We start from the raw sequence: 22,665 nt of genomic DNA, 5'->3' as shown, positions 1-22,665 counted from the left end.
ATTAAAAAATTTTAAAAATCACAATACGGACAATACGAATTAACAAATATGGAATAGAAGCTATTTCATTGAAAATTGTTTTCTTTTCTAAACTTATTCGGTTAAATAGAAAAACCGACCAACTGATTTATTTGAGGAATTCGATTTGGTAAATTTAAAATTTAAGTTTTTATTTTAAAAAATATCGATTAATTCTGTTAATTTTATTCGATTTTAATTTTCAAATTAAAAAATTTGGATAACTGAAATAACCAAATTATTAAAAAAAAAAAAATTATTTATTAGGATTTATATATAATATATAATATTTATTTAATATTTATATTTAATAGTTTTGTAATTTTTGTTATTAGAGACGGAATTAATTATTAATTTTGTATATATATTTTTTGTATTTTAAAACAAATTGAATAACTTATTTTTAATTTGATTGGAGTAGTCAAAATTAAATTGTTTAAATGGATTTTTGATTAGTTTGGTTCAATTATTGATCGAATTAATCGAATGTTCATCTTAATTCCAACCGCTCTCATGAAAGGAGAATATTTGACGCATTAAAGAACTAGTCGTAGCATATGTAAGTCACGAATTTAAATTTCAAAAATAATCTCTTATAAAGTAAAATAAGACTACATACAATATATCCTTCCTCAAAATCTTGCATTAGCGAAAGTTTAGAGTCTCAAAAATAATCTCTTACAAAGTAGAATAAAACTACACACAATAGACTCTTCTTAACACATATTAACAAAACTTCATACACCAACCACCCTAGTGTTCATCACATTAAATGATGAGATTCTCAATAATACTAAATTGCATATACCCTGTGACAGTTTTGATGTAATCAACTAAGTCAAATTAGGTCCTATTGTGGTTTGACACTTGTGTCCAAGTGTGCAGGAACTTAGGAGCACAAAAAGTCGAGTGAAAGACGCAACTAACAAGAAAGATGGCACAAGAGAGAGTTAGCAGGTTCGGTGCGTATGAAAAATAAGGCGCTACAAAAGAGTACGTTGGCGAACAAGAAGGAAGCGGACAGCATTTTCGAGTGACGAGAAGCCGGAGCAAAAGACTGCTCGAGAAGATCTGAAAATGGGTTCAAATGAGGCCTATTTCGGATGACTGAAATCACCCAAGCGAGCGGGGCCGAAGCGGAAGATCCGAACAGAAAATCAACATGAAGTTAACTCTGGTCTAAGCGCCCGGAGCTATTCCGGGCGTCCAGACTAGTTTAGTCCAGACAGGGTGCCTCAACTCCATGGCGACTGCGGCGGATCAAGTTTTAATAGGGTTTGAGCGCCCGGAGCGGGTTCAGGCACCTGGACTAAGATAAAGTTTTATCCCAACTTCGTTGCATAACCGTTAGTCAGACGATAAAAGTTGCCACGTTGGGGGCACCCGGACCGTGCCACGTCAACAAACGGTCATATTTGACTAGTGGGCTATAAATAGAGCATTGTTCTTCTCATTTCCGTGTTCGACCTGTGGGCTATAATTATGCATGTTCACATATTCAACAAATTAAAAATTATGAAGGACTTAATTGACATTTTAGATATCATAAGGGACAAATTAAAAAATTATCATCAAAATATATTTTGAAAAACTTTCTAATTAATCCAGTAGATAGAACCAATATTAAATTTTGAAATCATGTTTAAATAAAAAAACATTATACATACTTTATTTTTAATTTGAATTTATAATATTTGCTTAAAATTATCTAACATTTTTTTCATATGATTTTCCTTAGAAATTAATTTGATATCAATTTTTTTTTTTTTAAAAAAAAAGAGTTTCATTACTTATCAATATAAAAAATTTTGACTTGAATTATTTTTATAAATTTTTAACAAAAATTACATTTTTTATTTAAAAATATTTTTCAATGTTATTTTTGCAAATTTTATTTTTTTTGTGAAAGTATATCATGTTTTCTATCAATGAAAATATTTTTAAAATTTTTTTAATCGCTATTAAATTTTTTATAAATTATTTATCCAAAAATTAATTTTTAATATTAAAAATTCTCGAAGATTCAATTGTTAAAAATTTATTTATTTTTTATAAAAACACTTGCTCTATCACATTCTGATAAATTTTTTCACGATTATTTAAACTTAGGAACTATTTTTAAGCATGTTTTTAAAAGAAAACAACCTTTTGTAAAAAATTATTTATTATTGTTTAAATCAATTTTATTTTTTCATGAAAATTTTATCTCAATTTTAGATATGTTAGTTTAACTGCTGAAATTTTATGAATTTTTGAAGAATTAAAAATAAATTTAAAATTATATTTTCCAAAACTACTTTATAACTAGTAGAAGTTCATATTTTCAAACTTTACCATTCATTTTCACGTTCGTCATTTTTCTATCCTTATAGATTAATTTCTAAATTATTTTTCAACATTGCTCTAATTTTTAATATGATCAAAAGGAGAGAATTAGAAATTAAGTCTAGGACGAGGGTATATTCTTTTTGCATTAAATATTTTTTTTGCATTAAATATTTTTAATTACCCTGTGATAATTTTGATGTAATCAATCAAGTCAAGTTAGGTAATGTTGTGGTTTGATCCTTGTGTCTAAGTGTGCAGGAACTTAGGAGCATAAGAAATCGAGCGAAAGATGCAGCTAGCGAGAAGAATGACATGGGAGAGAATCTACGGGCTCGGTGCGTCTAAGAAGATGAGGCGCTGCGGAGGAATACACTAGCAGACGAAAAGGAAGCGCGCGGCATTTTGAAGGGACGAGAAGCCGAGAGTAGATTTTCTAGTCCCCATTTTTGTGGATAAGGGGATGGATCACTCATAATTACAGGCGGATCGTGGCCGCAATTGGTTGCGATCTCTTCCTGGGTTCACCATCCCCTTCAAATTATAGTATGGTTCGGAGGGGTCGGCCGAAGGCCGCCCGGAGGCTACCCCTCGCTTGGCGTCCAGCAACCTAGCCACTTGTCCACTATCCGGTAGTCTCCAGGCGGCCTCTAGCCGTCCTCTCCGAACCGAGGTCGTCCTCTCCGAATCAAACTATAACCTAGAGAGGACGATAAACCTAGGAAGGGATCGCAATCAATTGTGACCACGATCCGACCGAATTATGAGTGGTTCATTCCCTAGTTCATAAAAAAAAGACTAGGAGATCTGTTCTCCGAGAAATCGGAGTAGAAAACTACTCGAAAAGATCGAAAAATAAGTTTGGATGAACCCTATTTCGAATAGTCGAAATCACCCCAAACAAATAGAGCTGGAGAGGAAGACCTTGATAGAACAAGTGAGATTCCACCGGACATCTCACTGCCAAAGGCGAGAGCCGATCTCAGAGGTGCTTGCAGATGGGCATTCCTTGTGGATGTCAGTAGGGTGTACCAAAAGTAATACTGTAGTTGTCCCGATCGCTTTTAAGATCAATGGCATCATGTCCAACTTCTATGCTGCAGCCTTCCATGCATAGATTTGAGCAAGAATCTGAAACAAGCAAATAAAAAGGAGAAAGATTCATGACCTTAGAGTTTTAGGAGATACTTGAAGCAAAATTCAGACAAGTTTCTGGCATTAAACAAGAACCTTGATATCAAATTTAGTTGTGTTTCTGAACAACTTAACTAAAATTTCCAAAATTAAACCGACACTCTTAGTGGACACTAGACACTCGTATCGATCACAAGTAAAAATACCTTGAACTATGCCATTAGTGAAGGGTGATTCGACCAAAGCATGAATTGTTATGTGCAGAATCTCTACGTTGCTGCACTGTGCAATCGTTCGTTCAATCCCACTAAAGAGTACTCAAAATGAATACGAAAGTCATTAGAAAACTTTACGACAGACCTAGAATAAACTGGATGGATACTCCAAGCAGGAAAATTTAAGAAAGTTAAATTTAATACGACAACATTAGTAGAGTTCACTAGTTCGAGAATATATCTGTAGGAGATCAAAACTTCTTGCCTGTTATCACTACATCGGTCAAGTTATATCCATTTATCAAGCCACGATGCCTTTGGCCAGGAAGATCTTGCCCTTGACCATAGGAAGGTAAGGGAACCACGATAGGCCATTGAGAAGAATCCTGAAAGAAGTGATTGATTTAACCAAGTAAACTTTCAATGCTTTGAACTATCAAATGACAAATCTAAATTTGATACTAAAAGTATGGGTTCCTACATACTGGCAAAAGCAACTGTATATGTTTCGAATAATCAAATGTTCGATGGAAAACAGTTCCGAGGAAAGTTTGCATGCTTGAATTTGATACATACAAAAGCTACAAGAGAGCATAAACTGTGTCTATCATGTTTGATACCTGACTGCCGATGATTACTACATCTTTCTCCGGGAAGAGAGTGAGGTGACTTGTCAGGTTGAAACTTCCAGTGAACCATTTCCCTTTAGGAACATAGAGCTGAGCACCTACTTTGTCTGCGAACTACCTCAAATAAAAGACGGCATTTGGAAGGCGACCGTGCTCAAGGTTCTCCCATCTCCAACTGCTCCAAATTCAGTTATGGTGACACTGTGTCGCCTTGGAGCCATGTTGTGCTTGCAATTACAGCAGCCACCACCATCACTTCCGGTGGCTTCGTTGGCATTGAAAATAGATAGAACTAGTATCACAATGGCCTAAGATGCAGCAATCAACAAACAAAAAGGGTGATCAAATTATTAGCATAGGTTCTCATCTTGTCTGAAAGTCGATGAGATGAAAAGTTGAGGATATGGCGCTCCCGTTGACTGCACGTACACTCCGCTACACCCTGTAAAACAGATGACGTCAGTGCCGGGCCAGGGAAGGGGTCTCGGCATTGACCCTTCGACACTCAAATCAGTCACCGATGATGATGTAGAAGGCAGAACAACAAGAAAGAACTGTAGCGCAAACAGTGTATATCGCATACCTCCGCTGATTCTTGGACCCTCTTTATATAGAGTTCCTGTAGCGCGCGTGCACACTTCCCAAAATTTCCCCTAAAAAGACTTGTAAAGTGTCCCTGACACAATACCTTAACAAGCCGAGCACATATCTGATGTGACAGTGGAAACTTCCGTCGTACGATCTCCCTGTCGACCATGTCTGGTGTCAGTGGCATTAACTCCCAAAAGGATGTCAAGAAACAATAGTGGATCCGTCGCTAGGCCGAGCGGATTAGTCGCTCGATCAGAACTTTGTTGTCCCTGCATCCCGTCCGCTCGGTTGGAACTTCGCTGCGACTGTGGCGCTTCCGGTTGGACGGAACTCTGCTGCAACCGTGCCGAGTCTGGTTGCCAGGCCGAGCGGGGTAGCTACTCGGCCAGGATTCTATCTATAGTCTTCTCTTCCGTTCAACGTCCCACAATAAACTCGAGTTGTTTAACATACCTCTCCAAGTCAAAGGTGGGGTCGGACCGGACACCTCCTCCTCCCGGTCGGGGACTTGCTCGACCGACCGATCAATACGATTATCATTCGTGTGGTCATCTGATACCTGAGTGTTGACCGTCTTGACTTTGACATCCACTGTAACAACTGATCCATGCCCGGGTGGGCACCTCCTTATCGCCACATCAAGTTCCTTTTGGAATTTGCATCTGTAATTCGAACATTGTATGTCTCCACCTCATATTCGTCTTTACAAAACCAAAAGATCTAGAATGAACATGAGAAGCTAATCATGTGAAGCAGTACAGAAAATCCTATGAATGAGAGCAACAAGAGAGCATAACAGTCAGCAACACTTTAATTTTAAACAAGCAAGAACATATTTGTCCTGGAATTTTCAACAAGTAGACTATCAAATATCTAGACATTGATCATAAACACTATTGTTCATGAGGAATGTATGAACTGAAAATCCTGTCAAAAGGTGAGGAACACAAGATCCAAATGACCACTATGGACTTTTGGAAGAGACAATAAACCAAACACATGGAAGGCAGAAGGCCATCAAGCTTGCCAGCCGTCCAACACACAGGAGTTGGCATCAAAGTAAGAAAAGGACAAGAAAAGAAAGAATACTTACTAGCCTCTTCATGAGCCCCCCTCAAGGCAAGGGGCAGCAGCGGCAGCAGCAGTTGCCCCCTTAAACCAGGTTCCACTGTTCCAGCTGCTGCAGAAGCCCTGAGAAGGAAGAGAAGGAGAGAGTAGAGCAATTATCGGGGATGCAGAAGCACAAATGCAAGGAAGCCATGCATCTCTGCCTGGTTTATAACTGATAGTGTGATAAAAATAGACCCAAAAAGTGGGTTAAAGTAGTAAAGATGAACAGACATGATGGTCAAAATCAAACAGTCAAAGTTACATGATTAGATGGACAACAAGACGACGGACCAGGCAAGGTTGCCCTTCAGAGTCAGTCGGACGTGGAAGACCGATCAAATTGTTCGAACAACTGTCCTTTACAATTTGTAGTTGAGGTTAAGAGTCAAATACTAAGTTATCTGACTCACTATCCTTGTCAATCGGACCTTAGGTCCAATCGAACATTGTGTGTCTCTACGACAACACAAAAGCCGACTAAAAATAAGTCAATAGCTTCACTCTGTGCGACCGAGTTGGCGACATGCTGGCCGACTGGCAACCAATCCGCCTAAATGAATCCCACCTACATGCCATATCATAATCTTTTGAAAATTTGTGTCGGAAATGATAAAGAATATTCCATCGATAAATCACCCTTTAAAAGCTTTTAGCCTGTCAACTCAAAGCGATTTGCGTACTCATTTAAGGAAAGGTGTCAGAGCCACTTTATAGTCTGTCCTTTCTTAGAAAAATTTTAGGAAAAACGTTAATACTTTGAGATGTGTGCATAACACAATAGTCACACTATAAAGAGGTCTCCATCTACCGACGGAAATATGTGATACTTTTTACTTGCACATGATATTCGTTACAGTTAATCACTTTCTTCTCTAAAATCGAGCATTGACTTGAGAGTTGGAGGGTCAACGCCGAGAACTCTTTCCCTGTCCCGATACTAACACTCTATATGTTACAAGATAACGTAAAATCTTCATCGAGTCAATAATAGAGGCATGTCCCAGTTCATCATCTTCAATTCCAGACCGGATCAATAACCAACCAAATTTGAAATTTAAAAAAAAAAAACAGTAACCACACCAACCAAATTTTAATGAATGAAAAGAGGGAAAACAGCAAAAAATCCAAGTCTAGATTTACCAAGTGTAGCACAATCCAATAGGAGCAGGTTGCGGTGATTGGGTGGGTGCTGGTCAAATTGTTGAAAAAATGCATGGCAATTTTGTTATGATAGTTAAGAAATTGAAAGGAAAGAGATGGAATAAGATATGTCCAAGAATAAGGTGTCAACTCATTGTATCGTATCAGTGGGATGATTCTCTTAAATACTTGTGAGAAGAGGACATGGGGAATAATTGACAAGAGTCTATTGCTGTGTGAAAGAAGAGTAAATTCTTAGGGAAATATGGGATTTTCTTCCCTTTTAGAGTAGAAAAAAATTCATCATAATCCAAGAAAAATCTATTTTTTACTTGATGAAAGAAAATGACCAAAGAATCAAAGTTAGAAATAAACTCTCAACAAAACCTTCTTGTATGTCTTTACCAAGGAACCTTTGTGATATCATTAAGATAGCAAAGTAGTTTATTAGCTTTGTCACCTTTCTGAACGCATCTTTCCATACCACACCATGGAATCATCACTGGACTATAAAACTTATGCAAGATGGAAAAAGAAGAAGAAGAAGAAAATGATGGAAGCCGACGGCATTGTCCATCGGATGGTGCAAGCGAACGGCATCACCATGCACATCGCGGAGAAGGGGGAGACGGGAGCGCCGGTGGTGGTGCTCCTCCACGGCTTTGCCGAGCTTTGGTATTCGTGGCGCCACCAAATCCTCAACCTCGCCGGTCGCGGGTGCCGCGCCGTGGCCCCCGACCTCCGTGGCTACGGCGACACCTCCGCCCCTCCCTCCGTCGCTTCCTACTCACTCTTCCACATCGTCGGAGACCTCATCGCGCTCCTCGACGCGCTCTCCATCCCCCAGGCACGCAATTTCTTCTTCGATCATCTTCCTCGACTCTTCCAAAACTAAGAGCAGAGCGTTTGCATATAACTTTGCATCGTAAATCCAGGCATTGCTGGTGGGCAACGGGTGGGGTGCGATGGTGGCTTGGCAGACGAGTCTGGCGAGGCCTGACAGAGTGAAGGCGATGGTGATCCTAAGCATGCCCTTCATGCCTCGCAACCCATCCGTGAAGCCTGTGGCTCACTTCAGATCGATATATGGAGACGATTACTACGTTTGCAAGTTCCAAGTAATTAGAACCTTAATTTGAACTCACTCGCCCGCCTTCAATGCTTTGCTTTAGGTGCATTAGAGTTTGGTGATCATGTAGGAGCCAGGGAAGATGGAGGCAGAGTTCGATCGCATCGGTACAGACAACGTTCTGCGATCGTTGTATTCCCATCGCGATCCAAAGACACCAGTCATGAGCGAGGAAGATCTCCCTAACATGAAAGAGATGACACTGCCGACCTGGCTAACCGAGGACGATTTCAGCTACCTTGTGAGCAAGTTCGAGAAATCCGGATTCACAGGGCCACTCAACTACTACAGATGCTTGGACTTGTAAGCATATCAATATCACAACTACAAAAGGAAGTTGAGGTTATCAATTTCAGAACAATTTGATGCAGGAACTGGGAGCTGGGGGCTACATGGAGTGGAATGAAGATCCAAGTGCCTGTGAAGTTCATTGTGGGAGATCAAGATTTGGCATACCACTACAAGGGTATTCAGGATTACATTCACAAAGGGGGGTTTAAAGGAGATGTGCCAAAGCTGGAGGAGGTGGTTGTGATGGAGGGAGTGGGGCATTTTATCAACCAGGAAAAGCCTGATGAGATCACTGATCATATATTTGAATTCATCAGCCAGTTCTTTTAGGTTTGGAAATAAAAATAATAAGAATAAATTCATCGACAAAGATGAATAAATAAGAAAAGCATGGAAACTTAAGAAGAAAGATGCATTTTAACCAAATACAAATATTTAAGTTTGAAGGTTTCACTAAATAACTCAAAAGGCCCAGGGAAATTCGGAGGAAATTAACAATCTCAGATCATGCAAAATAGAACATAAAAGAAAGAACAAGATGGTAGATCGCTGGTTGTTGGTAGATCAAATTGTAATAGTAGTACCGAATTAACTAACTCAAACCCTGAATCCTCTGCTGTTTCTTCTTCCCCTTGCTTTCTCAAATTTCCTCCCCTTAGCCCGGACATAAGGCTTCGTGTGGCTGTGCGGCACACCAGGAGCTTTGCCAAAGTGCTTAACAGCTTCCCTCGCGTTCTTGGGACCCCTCAGGAGAATCTACACATTCAGAACAAACTTTTATCACAACAAATAAATAGTTTAAAACAGGAGTGAATGTGGTGTGGAGTTTCCGTAAGATCATTCAATACTGTCAGTCTTGAATAAGCAATGCAGAACACAGGAAATGCAAAATGGAAGGACTAGAAAAGACAAACTTAATTTTGCTCAGATATTGTGGTGAAACATATCCTTTGATGTTCCAACAATTGGAAGATCTCATAATGAGCTGGGTTAATAACAATATCATCATTGCCTGTTTATTCTCCCCGAGTAGATATCCACTGATACATGGAAATACTATAATGGTGAAATGAATGATATCAAAATAGATAAGTTAGAAAATTTGAAAAAATAAAGAGAAGTTCCCTCAGGATACACAGTGAAGGTTCGTCAAAATATTTCAGCATTAGCATGGTAAAAAATGACAAACATCATCGGGAACCAGAAGAATAAGAAATAGAATAAGCTTTTATCAGCTTGGTTAATAACAAAAACTGGAAAATCTCGTAATATAGTCAGATATTGTCATGAAACATTTTTTTCATGTTCCATAAAAGGAAGATCTCATAATGAGCTGGGTTAATAACAATATCATCATTCCCTGTTTATTCTCCATAAGTAGATATCCACTGATACACGGAAATACTATAATGGTGGAAAGAATGATATCAAAATAGATAAATTTGAAAATTTGAAAGAAAGAAACGTTCCCTCAGGATACACATTAAAGGTTCACCAAAGAATTTCAGCATTAGCATGGTAAAAAACAAAAAACATCATCGGGAACCAGGAGAATAAGAAATAGAATAAGCTTTTATCAGCTTGGTTAATAACAAAAACTAGAAGATCTTGTAATATAGTCAGATATTGTGATGAAAATTTTCTTTGATGTTCCAAAAATAGGAAGATCTCATAATGAGCTGGGTTAATAACAATATCATCATTGCATGTTTACTCTCCACGAGTAGATATCCACTGCTACATGGAAATACTACAATGGTGGAAAGAATGCAAACTGGAACTAGATTGGCTCAAAAAATAAAGAAAACTTCCCTCAAGACAGACATTGAAGGTTCGTCAAAGTATTTCAGCATTAGCATGGCTAAAATGACAAACATCATCGGGAAACAGAAGAATAAGAAAGAGAATAAGCTTTTATCAGCTTGGTTAATAAAAAAAGTGGATATCTCGTAATATAGTCAGATATTGTCATGAAACATTTCTTTGATGTTCCAAAAATCGGAAGATCTCATAATGAGCTGGGTTAATAACAATATCATCATTGCAACACGATGTTGAAAATAACTAAAAGATTAGAAAAGGTCAATTAAACAAAAGTGCACTACACAAAAAATAGTCTTTAAAAACCAAAAACATCTTCAACCAACAAATCACATACCTTATGGCAAAAGGTATATGGAAACAAAGTTAAGAAATAAATAAAATAATATATAAGTAGAAGCTTAGAAAAATCACTATAGGAAAACAGACGTTTAGTTTCTAATCTGCTCCGAGATGCAGTAATTTAAGCAGCGTACAAAACTCAATAATGAAATACGTGGGGTTTTTTACAATTAACACGAGAAAGAACATAATTTTGGCAAGATGGATTTGAACAAATAAGAACTATATGAAGAAAATGATAATTTGAACAATATAATAGTTGGAGGCATACAGTGTTCTGTCCAAGAGGAGCTCGGAGAGCAAGCTGGTCAAAAGTGAGGCACTCTCCGCCAGCCTTCAAAATCCTCGCCCTAGCTGTCTCCGTGAACCTAAGAGCCGTCACCTTGATAGCAGGCACATCATACACCCTCTTATCATCCGTCACTGTCCCGGCAATCACAGCTATTTTGTTTTCCTAATCCAAACCCAGAGATTAACGCAGATCAGACGCAAGATGAAGAAATGAACCAACAAAAGCTTCAAAAAACAATAGCCATGGAGAAGTTTATACATTTCCTTCCATGAACTTGATGAGCCTCCTGAGGGAGAGAGGTGGCCGATTGGTCTTGCTCATGAAGAGCCGCTTCAGGATCACGGCGTTGAACTTACTTCCCGTCCTACGCACCAGAAACCTGTAGAGCTGATGATCCCAACAACAACAAGAGATCAATTTCCTTCGACCACCAAATGAGTCCGCCAAAATATATATATGAAAGTAAACCGTACCCTAACTAGGAGTTTCAGATAGACATCGTCGGATTTAGGGGCCGTACGACGAGTCTTCTTGCTCCGACCACCGGCGACGAGATCGATACCCTAAATCACCAAAGAAACAAGATTGAAGGTTAGAAACGATGGGGAAGTGGAATGAGGAGGGGAAGGGTTTCAACTCACCATGGCGTTCTGCCGTCCTCTCCGCCTGCGGGAAAAGTCGTGTACAGCATGGTTTATATAGATAACTTAATTAGGGTTTGCAAAAAAGCCGCACGCGAAATTTAACACCCGTAGCCTACCAGCTCATCCAACGATATATGATTAGGGACCCAGTCATTTTTGTTTCAGGTAAGATGCGACTATGATGGATGGTGATGTGATCCGTCAAGATTCGGGAATCCAAATCTATCGACTCTGATGTGCAATCTTGTTATTTATATTTTGTAATATATCTGTTTCTATATTAAATCATATAATATTTTTTATGGACCAAATTTCTCGATTAAGGAAACAAAACAAGCATATTCATTAAATTTTATTTTTTTCAGTTGCACCCGATATACAACTTTAAGGTTTGAGGTTACCTTTAGGGGGTGTAGTACATACATTGGGTACATAATATTTTTAACGTTATGATTAAATATTAATTTTCAAGAATTGATGATCTAAAATTTATTAACCATGTGTCTGGCACTTATATATTTACATATACCTCCCTCTATAATTATGGAGACGATATAAAAAGAATGTTAATGTAACTTATGTACATTTAAAGATTTAGGGTTTAGAAGGTAGATCTAATATTTAAAAGATCATAATACTTTTAATCTCAATCTCTTTTTGATGTTGGATTATTCAATTTGTGTTAATGTAAAATAATTAAAATTTTATGGGAAGAGTTTGAATTATAATTTTTTTTTATAATTAAATTTTTCCATGGCCAATAAAATATACCAACAGTTAAAAATAAAGGCGGCAATCTTACTCTAATAGATAATCACATCGTTGAAGTAATAATTGCATATGTTTAAAGGGCTTTACTTGAAGATACTCCTGAACTATGGTGCAACGATAGAATATATAAGTTATTATTCATATATTTATAATTCGATCATTAGTTATGGTGTATTTATAAAAAATATTCCTCTAAATGAGACGCATAATTAAAAGATGTTAAACTTTTAAATTGTCCATGAGTACTTCCTAATTTACTTTAATGGTTAGTGGCAATAAGATTAATTTGATTTATCATTTTTTCCTTTAATTAAACTTAATTATTTATTATATTTAATTCATATAATTTACTTTTACTTTTCATATGCTTGTATTAAATACATTTGTATGATATTTCTCCATGTTAATAAGATTCTAATAATGAAGAAAATATATTGAAATTTTCGGACATCGATCCACCCAATGGATCACGAGGTCGTGGAGTAACAACTCTAGTGGTTTATAGTGGATCACGAGATTGTGAAGTAACAACCCTAGAGGTTATAAAACATGTTAAATTTTTTTATTTGTGTTTATTATTTATATTTTTAGTTGAGTTTATTATTCTAATCTTTAAAAAATAAAAAAAATAAAAATTAGTATTCATCCTCTTCTAGTACCACTCTTTTGATGCAAAACGTGATAAGATTATTTTTAACAGTAACAGCATAAACCCTTGTTCGTTGATATAACTCTACCATTTGGATACCACTTTTGTAACAAATGTAATAAGTCTCATCTTGAGAGTTCCTCCAAGATTATCTCATGTGATCTACAATAGAGGTAAATCATAGAGGGTTTTACCTAGTACAGTGGTCATTTGCATGAAGTCGGTCTAAAAGAGAAGTAAATCACAAGGAATTTTATCCAGTACAATGGTCCTTGCATGGAATCAGGTGACTCGAAATATATTTCACAATGGTCCTTACATGGAATTAGGTGACTCGAAATATATTTCGCACATGATGAGAATCAACCTTATGATCTATTTCAACAATACTATATACAAGTACCAAATGTGTTAGCCTATGGGGGCCAAACGAGTATCACTCTTGATCTTATATTTGATATCAAAGTAGGTAGTAAGAATCTAATAGTACATGTCTAGACTAATACCATGTTAGACCCCGTGGTAGTTTTGATGTGATCAACCGAGTTGGTTAGGTCCTGCTGTGTGTTTGACCCCTGTGTCTCAGTGTGCAGGAGCTTAGGAGCACAGGAAGTCGAGCGGAAGACGCAGCTAGCGAGAAGGACGGCACGAGAAGGGAGCCGACGGGATCGGTGCGTCTGAAGGACTAGAGAGTTGCGAAAGAGTATTCCGGTGGGCGTGAAGAGCGTGCGCGGCGTTCGAGGGACATTAAGCCGGGACGGAAGACTGCTCGAGGAGAAGGCTGGGAATTGGGTTCGGGTGAGCCCTATCCCGGTTGGCCGCAATCACCCAAAAGATCGGAGCATCGGAAGCCAATGCAAAAGAGCTGGAAAAAGGAGCTGTGCTGGATAAACAGCTCAAGGCGCCTTAAGCCTGGTCAAATAGACCGTTTGCGCAGCGGATAAAATTTTATCCGCTGACCGAGCTGGAGGCGCCTTAAACCTTGTTGAAGGCGCCTTGGACCCTCGGGATAGGATTTCCAGGACATATATAAAGGCTCCTGGAGCTAGGAAATAATCAACAACTCAAGCATCCAACTTGTAATCAATTCATAGCAACTAAGTGAGCGTTCTAAGTGTAAAAAGGTTTCTCCGCCTACAGTAAAGAAGATTCTGCTAGTGGAGCTTTTCATCGCCCTGGATTAACAACCTCCCTGGTTGTAACCAGGTTAAATTCCTATTTTACTTTACTTTCCTATTTTATTTGTATAGTTGATATTTATTGAGTTGAAATCCGAGGAGGGTATATTTTATTTTTGTTTACAGCAATTCACCCCCCTCTTGCCGGCCTCCGCTGCACCTACAATTGGTATTAGAGTCTGATCGCCTCAGAAGGACTAACCGCCAACTGAAGCACTACGATCAAGACAATGGCCGGAGCTAACATTCATCCCCCGAAGTTCGACGGAGACTTCGCCACATGGAAGCGCAAAATGGAGGTATTTTTTAAAATGGATTTCGATATTCTTATTACAATGAAATATGGTTTTGCAGCGCCAAAAGATAAAGAAGAAAACACATGGAGCAAGAAGGAGCAAGCCGATTTCGTTGCCAATGGAAAGGCTGAGTTCCATCTACTCAGTGTACTGCCACCACAGGAGGTAAATTTGATCAGAAGCTACGATTCAGCGAAAGATCTCTGGGAGAAATTTCTGGAGCTTCACGAAAGTACCTCTGAAGCGAAGCTGGCGCGACGCGACATCCTCCGGACACAACTAACAAACCTTCGGATGAACAACGGCGAGAAGGTAGCGCAACTCCAAGCGAGAATCAAGGAGCTGATAACGCAACTAACAAACCTTGGAGAAGAAGTAACCAACCGGGATTCCATCCGATACGCGCTCAATGCCTTCCCGAGGACTTCAGAATGGGCGTCCTTAGTAGATGCTTACTACATCTCTAAGGACTTTGAGGTAAGTAGTTTAGAACAATTGTTTTCGACTTTTGAACTTCACGAATCTCGAGTTGTAGAGCCCACTGGAGTAGAAAAAGTCAGTCAGAACATTGCCCTAAAGGCAAAAGTAAACGGTTCTGACTCCGAAGCCTCAGTCGACGAATCCGAAGCGGCACTACTGGTAAGACGCTTCAATAAGTTTTTCAGTACTAATAAATTTAAATCGCAGAGACATCATCGAAAAAAGAGGACGGTTCGTTGCTACAACTACAACGAAGAGGGGCACATCAAAGATGACTGCCCAAAGCTAAACTAATACCTAATTACACTACGACTATTCCAATGGTTTGTTCCTTTCCATCTTAATCGTGAGCAACTGTTTATAATTTATAAAGAACTGATAACATGATCTTCTGTGTGTGACACCACACATCATGTTATCTACAATATAAATTAATTGAACAACTACATTTATCATAAATGTAGATATTTGACCAATGTGATTCTTATTTCTAGATAAATGTTTATACCAAAAGCTAGGCTTTTAGTATACAATCTAACAAATAGAACATATCAAGTACCCAAAAACTTGATAATCTGCAGAATTGTTTCATCTTTCCCTCTGTTTCAGTATCCATGATTCACTTCTACATAACATTATAGTAGACAATCAAGTCCACCTTCTGAATTATTTCTGTTAATTCTGTTTCTCCTTCCAAAACCTTGATACAATCTTGCAATAGATACTTAATCCATGGTTAGGTAGTGAAGTTTCAACCCAAAGCTTTGCATCCGGTTCAATATTTCTAACACCAGATCCAACACAAATTATGAAATCTGTAGTTCAGTTTCAGAATTAGGTAGTACACACTTCTTCCAGCAACTTCAAAAATCAGAAATCAGATTCAGTTTCCTTTCACTGCTGCAAGTTTTCAGATTGGTACTGCAATTTCAGAATTCCAGCATTTGAATACTGTCAGCATTCTGTCCAGCATGTTTTAACCTTGAATGAACTTGTCATCTCTTCCCAAGATTCTACTAATCCAGCCCCTTAAATCAAGCGCCAAATCAATTTCAGCATTTTCAAAAATCTGGACCAAGAAATGAAATCAGCAGCTACAACTTATAAATTCAGCAACAAAATTCAGTATCAACTTTGCCTTGTTTACCCACCAAAAATCTCAATACTTCTTCGTCTTGCTTCTTAAAATCCCTATCAATGCATGCTCGAAAGCTTTACAGGTTTCGACAGCTCCAACTCATCTCAATCCTCTTCCCAAATTGACACAGAATTGTTAACTTCATCCTGCATAATCTGCCCTCTGAATTCCTGCTCTCTACTCATTTCTGTCCTTGCAGCAAACATCCCCTTTTGTCTTCATTTATTTCCTTCCAAAGCTTAGATTATAATCTTTGAATGAAGTATCACCTCATAAACTGAAACCATCACTTCTGCCTTCATTTCTGCCTTTACAACTTAAAATCAGAATCTGATTTATTGCATTCAGATTTAAGGGTTTCTGTGGACAGCTTGAATAAAGAGGAATGCTACTCATCAATGGCATAATAAAGACTTTGCTTAAGTCTTTTACTGATATAGTAGCTGAATAAGAAGCTTGATACTTAATTGATACAAATCAATTTCCATCTTCCTTATTTCTGCACTTCCATGTTCTGCATAGCTGTCAAACTCTTCTGCTCAAAATGTACAGATTTCCTTTGCACTTCTGCACCTCCTTGAACTTCAGCTTCCAACAGATTCCTTATTTCTATTTTTCAGCTATGAAGCTATTCTTCTCACTTAATTCAGTTCTAGAATTGAATGTGGCACAGTTTCCAGTTTACTGCTCCCTTCATTTGTTATTGACATTTACAATTCTCACTTGAGTTTCACATTAATTCCTGTCATTTATGTTCAAAAGACAAATCTAAAACAATCAGACATTCTTCCAATCAAACATTCTAACTACTAAACATTCCAGAGCTTTTGCAACCAATTCAAACACAAAATCTAAACATAATACCAATGGTGAGGTATTACTGAGATGATAGAGGTTAAACTTCAGCATTTGTACATAAACACAAATCAATAAGTTCAATAGCACAATCAGATATACAACAATTTCCTTTGGTATGCATCTCCTCATCTCTGCAACTTCATTTCCTGATTCTGCCAATGCAAAAATATCAGAAATGCAGGTTTACATTTCTGCATTTCTTAGTGCACAGAATTTTCATGCATAGCTTATCAAGGCAGTACTCAATTTCCAAAATCACTTATGTTCCTCACTTCCATTCCATATCTGCACAACAATAATGTCCTCATCCAGCCATGTTTTAATTCTGAATTTTTTTCAGCTTATCATTCCTGCAACTCTGCTGTATTCTGTCCTCAAGTTTGCAAAAGAAAGCTTGGCATAAACATCTTCACATCACTAGCAATTTCTCTGCATCTTAGTTGACAATTGTAGAAATCAGAAATAGGCATGAACTTTCTGGATTACACAGCCACTGAATTCCACTGATTCATTCTGCATTCTATTCATTTCTGTTCCTGAAATTCTTCTACTGCTTCTGAATTCCAGCACAATTTTGATACTTACTCCTCATTGCCAAGTTACTGCAGCCTTCATTTTCCTACAGAATTCAGCTCTTCCCTCACTGTTTTGAGTATCTCCAGCACCTTCTTCCAACATATGTCTCTCAAAGTTTTGAATGTATCAATATAGTATCAACTCTCTCTAAATCTAAAACAACTATAGCTTGCTCTTGACATGATAAGACTCAAGAAATGGACACATTTAGCATTGAACATTAGAGCCATTCTTTCACAAATGAATTTTCCGAATTTTGCACCATAAACACTTCCTAAAATCAACCCTTGCTCAAACATTTTCCAAATCTTGATCCATTTCTGCCATTTCAAATTCAGTGATGTTCTTTCCCCCACACTTAAAATCTTGGACATCCTTACTCATCAAGCAATTCATCCAAACTCTCAATGAAATAAAAGAAATATGACAAGCAAAAAGAATTAAGATTTAGAATGCTAGATGAGAATGTTTCAAGAAAATTATGAGGAAAGGAATTGGAAAGTATGAGGAACAAAATTGACAAAATCCTCAATTTCCATGTATACTTATGATATTGTGATTTTGAAAAGAAATTAAGCAAGTTCTAGAGTTTCAATTGCTATGAGTGCATGCCACACAAGAATATAATAGTGTTTAGGCTTAAAGTGGTCCTCTCTAGGTATTATTCATGCAAACAAGCTCAATCGATCAAATTGAAATGCACCACCATTTTAACCAATTTCATGTAAGAAAATCATCCAATCATGTTAAATGACCTAAAATTGATGATCAAATTTAAGAAGCATTTACCATCTTAAAAATATTGCTTAGAAAATTCCCATGGAGACTTTTATTCAAAATGAAAATGCTATGTATACCAAACTAAATGCAAAGTATGAAAATAAAATGCAAATGAAAAGTATGAAACTAAAGACATGTATAAAGAATTTATTAACAAAGCATGAATTAAAATGCAAAAGAAAGCTAAATTAGAACCAACTCCCCTTTCATTCCCGGTGGTTGAAGAAGGTTTAGAAGTAGAATCCACCCCGAAAGTGGAGTAATCATGGTTCCACTCGAATTCTTCTTATTAATCATTTTTCCTTCGAAAGCTTTTTCTGGAGGTCTAAGACGGTTCAGTTTAAGCACCCACTCCGGAAGCTTATGTTCTCCTACAACACCAATCAAAGAAAACACCTCCCACACGCATGTGGGGTAAAAAGAAAATAGGAGAATATTAGTGTGGGTAAAATATATATTAAGAATTGCATCACAACTAATAAAATCAACAATTGGTACCTCAATAAAATTTCCTGAAAAATTACACAAAATACTCACCTTGTCATCTTGAGAGGTACCTGGAGTGGTGTTTGTTACCTCTTTCTCCTCAAATAATGGCTCAGACTCTAGTTCTGGTGAATGTTCAACCTCATGTAGTGATTCTTGGGTGCTTGGCTCCATAGCACAAGTCCCTACACTTACATCCTCCATTCTTGGTGATTCTTGAGGTAATGCTTCCAGTAAGCACTCCCCTACACTTAAATCATCTTCAACATCAAAACCTGCATCTTCAACAACATCTAAAGCAACAACATCAGTAGAATCAACAATTTGAACAATTACATCATCATCACAAATAATATTAGAAAATTCTTGTGAAGAAATAGAAGTAGCGTCAGGCCTGACAAGATCTTCACTAGCTCTTTGTGCTTGTAACTGATTAATAGATGATGCTATCTGATCTAACTGACTCTGTATATTCTGTATCCTTGCAAATTGTTGCTCTTGATACTCACTCATTTGATGCATAACTTCATTGAATTTCCAAACTGACTCTGCAAATTTTTCTTGTACATCCTCGTACCTATTCCGTTGCTCCATAGGTAGGTAGTACTGAGGCTGATAATAATAGCTCTCCATCCCATCTCCAAAATACTGATAATATGGATCCATGGTCAAATAAATCTCCTGTTCTTATACTGAAACACTAACAAATAAAATCAGAAGACTCAGGAACAAATAAAATCAACACATGGATATATAATCATGAAAGCAATCAAAAAATCCTAAAATTACTAAACATTGCATATTACAATTTCCCCGGCAACGACGCCAAAATTTGATAAGCGAATCTGTCACATCCGCTAATCAAATTAATAAATATATATTCCACTAAACCCCTTAATTTTGCAATAACGTTGTAGTAACAAGCCCAGGATCGATCTCTCGAGGAACAAACGGTAGGATGTAATCTTAGGATCGTGTTTTTTCCTATTTTTGGGGGTTTTAATATAAAGATGGGGGAGTTTAAACTTTGAATTTAAATCTAACAAATGAAAAACACAGCAATAAAGAAATTAATCTAAAGCAAGAGTGAAACCTAACTATGTGCCAATGATTAAACCATAATGCATTATCACCCTACATTATAATTAAACCATCAACACACTTACACTAAATATGAAATAACAAGACAGAAATAAAATCTAATCTAAGCAGAATTTAAACCCTAATTTGAAACCTACCACTTAACAATTAAACAAACTCTAAATAAGACTTAAACTAAACTTTGATAAGGTAATAAAATGCTAACTACTTGCTAAAAACATATCAACCATTAAAATAAATCTGTTCTAAGCTGTAAAAACAATAACAAAATGAAATAAACCCTAACCGATCCAACTCACAACCAATCTCACCAAACTTCACATTCTTGCCGTCACACAAGAGTGCCAAAGTCGAGACCACCCAACTTTAGACCTCAGTGGAGCATCTCAGTGGCATATCAGTTCGAGGAATGCTCACAAGTGCCGACGGACCACCCCCGGCGAGCTAAGAACATCCCAAAACCCCAAGAATGACCGAAATCTGAAAATCTAGTCTCTGGATCTAATGGGAAGCTGTGGAACGCGGATGAACGTCGAGTGAAGCTCAGGAACACCGGAAGACCACCTCCAAATGTTGCTGATGGGAATCGGAGCTTAGATTTGGAGGCCCACGGCCAAATCTGAGGTGAAACAGGGAGATGCCGCCGAGATGCTCACTACCGAGATTAAAGCTCGGGAGAGTGATTGGAGAAGAGAAAGGGGTCGGAATCCACTGGAAATCGCCGCGGGACGAAGCTGTGCGCGGAGGAGGAATCGACGAAGAAGCTGGGTACTGTAGCTTCTCATTTAAATCAGATCTGGATCTGGAATGGATGGTTGAGATGATTCCGGGCTAAATCAATGGTGAAAAGTCATCCAAAATCTTGTCCGAAGGTACTGATGTTGATCTAGGGTCTGGATCTACCCTCCCGTAGGTCGGATCGATCAGATCATTACTGGATGGCCCAGATCGGCCCAGTATTCATTGAACGGCCCAGATTAATTCGGCTTGATCAATGGCTAGATAAACTCTGATCTGGATCAAAACTTATGGATCTTCATCAATGGCTCATATCTACTCCCCATTAAGTTGAATCGGCCAGATCTTCAACGGATGGTCTAGATCTGTCCTATTCTTGATAAACGACCCATAATACTTCAAAGCTTGATCTTCTTGTTTGAACTCCGATTTGAGCCCAATTTCGGTCCAAATAGATCCAAATTCAAGATCCTTTGATGCCTATAAAATAAGAATCAAATATTAGCATCAAATAATATTAAAATAAAGTAATTTGTAATTAAGTCCAAAAATACACACAATGCACAAAATGTGATGTAACCATGATTTTAACTTATGAAAACAACATCAAACCATGTATATATGAATCAAAATAATATAATAAAATCATGATTATCAATGCTCTAATGACCAATTTAACTCCTTGGATTATCCATGGTCATTGAATGCACCTGATCTGATTGTGAATCATATTGCAATGTGTGCTTTTTTAGATTTTCATCCCGCATATACTCCAATGTCAAGATTTCGCCTCCTATCAATATAAAGCATGAATCATAGTCATCTGAACTAAAAATATATAAATACTAGAAAGTTTACACAAATTATGCTCATGTAATATAGTAAAAGCATGCTAAATAAGATAAAAAAAAAAATGCAAGATTCACACATATCACTGTGGAATGCAATACAGTGCATTCCAGTGTTGCAATAAGAAGATGCAATTCCTTGACCGATAGAAATTAGCTAAGAAAAACTTATGCCTAATACAACACTCCCCTTATGCAAAAGTGATTCAACTGTAAGCACAACATAATTTCAATAATGAAAGATGATGAAACATTAATCCAAGAAAAAGAAAAGAAAGGCTTTTAAGAGGTAATGTTTCTCTTCCCTCTATAAAAAGGTACCTTATTGTGATACTAATACCATGAGATAGGCTTTTGGGCCTTCCCCTATGTTCTCCTTAGAAAAGTTACTAGATTTTCTCTTCTTCTTTAAAACCTACCACAAAAGTTATCAAAATTCAAAAGCCACACTTATTCTTTTTATAAGTTGATAACAATTATATGTAAATGCATCTTCAGTTCGCTATGCTCTTTTCTATTAGTTGTTTAGACATAAAGCCAAATTGATCCAAAGAATCTTTATCTTTCCTCTTATTCTCCTCTCAATCTTTTATATATCTAATATTACCTAAGTCTCTTTATTTTCCTTTCCTAACTCTACAATATAACAATATCTTTTTTCAGATCCCTAGTTCTTAACTTTTTATAAAACTTATCAAATGTTTTTAAAGCCTTTGTTGTACCTATCAGTGTTGTTTGTCTCAATTTAATTTAGTTCCTTTATACATATTCATAGTTTCTTAATTTGTACAACTTTGGAATTATTTTAAACATGTCTTCTTTAAATTAATAGTCTTTTGTACTCTCTTATACGACCACTAACTTTTTTATATAAATTTTACCTCTCTCTACCTTTAGACCTCAAAGCATCAATATTACTGTCTTGCTCTTATTTGGTATCAAATCACCCCTATAGTTGGGTGATATATATTTCATTTCGTATTGTTTATTTCTTACCAGTGAATGATTATTCTACCCCTTCATCTCCCAGCTGCATTTAAATGACAACCTAAGCTAAAATAAGGAAGAATTTATCATCATATATT

The 22,665-nt window shown here is 37.2% G+C and overlaps 2 protein-coding genes and 3 non-coding genes across 5 annotated transcripts; 1 reads left to right on the top strand and 4 right to left on the bottom strand.

The window, feature by feature from the left end:
* Window positions 1–7,703: 7,703 nt before the first annotated feature.
* Window positions 7,704–8,944, top strand: LOC121991976 (epoxide hydrolase A-like). The gene is made up of 4 exons (XM_042546065.1): window positions 7,704–8,009; window positions 8,098–8,280; window positions 8,362–8,594; window positions 8,663–8,944. Exons 1-4 carry the CDS (start codon window positions 7,713–7,715, stop codon window positions 8,910–8,912), a joined length of 963 nt encoding a protein of 320 aa, XP_042401999.1. The 5' UTR covers window positions 7,704–7,712; the 3' UTR covers window positions 8,913–8,944.
* A 36-nt stretch (window positions 8,945–8,980) lies between these two features.
* On the bottom strand, window positions 8,981–11,805 carry LOC121991974 (60S ribosomal protein L18-2-like). The gene is made up of 5 exons (XM_042546064.1): window positions 11,679–11,805; window positions 11,511–11,600; window positions 11,296–11,424; window positions 11,017–11,199; window positions 8,981–9,338 (listed from the first exon to the last, which is right to left on the bottom strand). Exons 1-5 carry the CDS (start codon window positions 11,679–11,681, stop codon window positions 9,180–9,182), a joined length of 564 nt encoding a protein of 187 aa, XP_042401998.1. The 5' UTR covers window positions 11,682–11,805; the 3' UTR covers window positions 8,981–9,179.
* LOC121993470 lies at window positions 9,702–9,783 on the bottom strand. Its single transcript, XR_006115311.1, has one exon. It is a non-coding gene; the product is annotated as a small nucleolar RNA snoR53Y (small nucleolar RNA).
* Window positions 10,047–10,128, bottom strand: LOC121993471. Its single transcript, XR_006115312.1, has one exon. It is a non-coding gene; the product is annotated as a small nucleolar RNA snoR53Y (small nucleolar RNA).
* LOC121993472 lies at window positions 10,389–10,469 on the bottom strand. The gene has a single exon (XR_006115313.1). It is a non-coding gene; the product is annotated as a small nucleolar RNA snoR53Y (small nucleolar RNA).
* Window positions 11,806–22,665: the final 10,860 nt, after the last annotated feature.

Source organism: Zingiber officinale, chromosome 6B, assembly GCF_018446385.1.
Source record: "Zingiber officinale cultivar Zhangliang chromosome 6B, Zo_v1.1, whole genome shotgun sequence".
Lineage (NCBI taxonomy): Eukaryota > Viridiplantae > Streptophyta > Magnoliopsida > Zingiberales > Zingiberaceae > Zingiber > Zingiber officinale.
The sequence above is the reverse complement of the archived record's forward strand: the minus strand, read 5'-3'. Positions and strand labels throughout refer to the sequence as shown.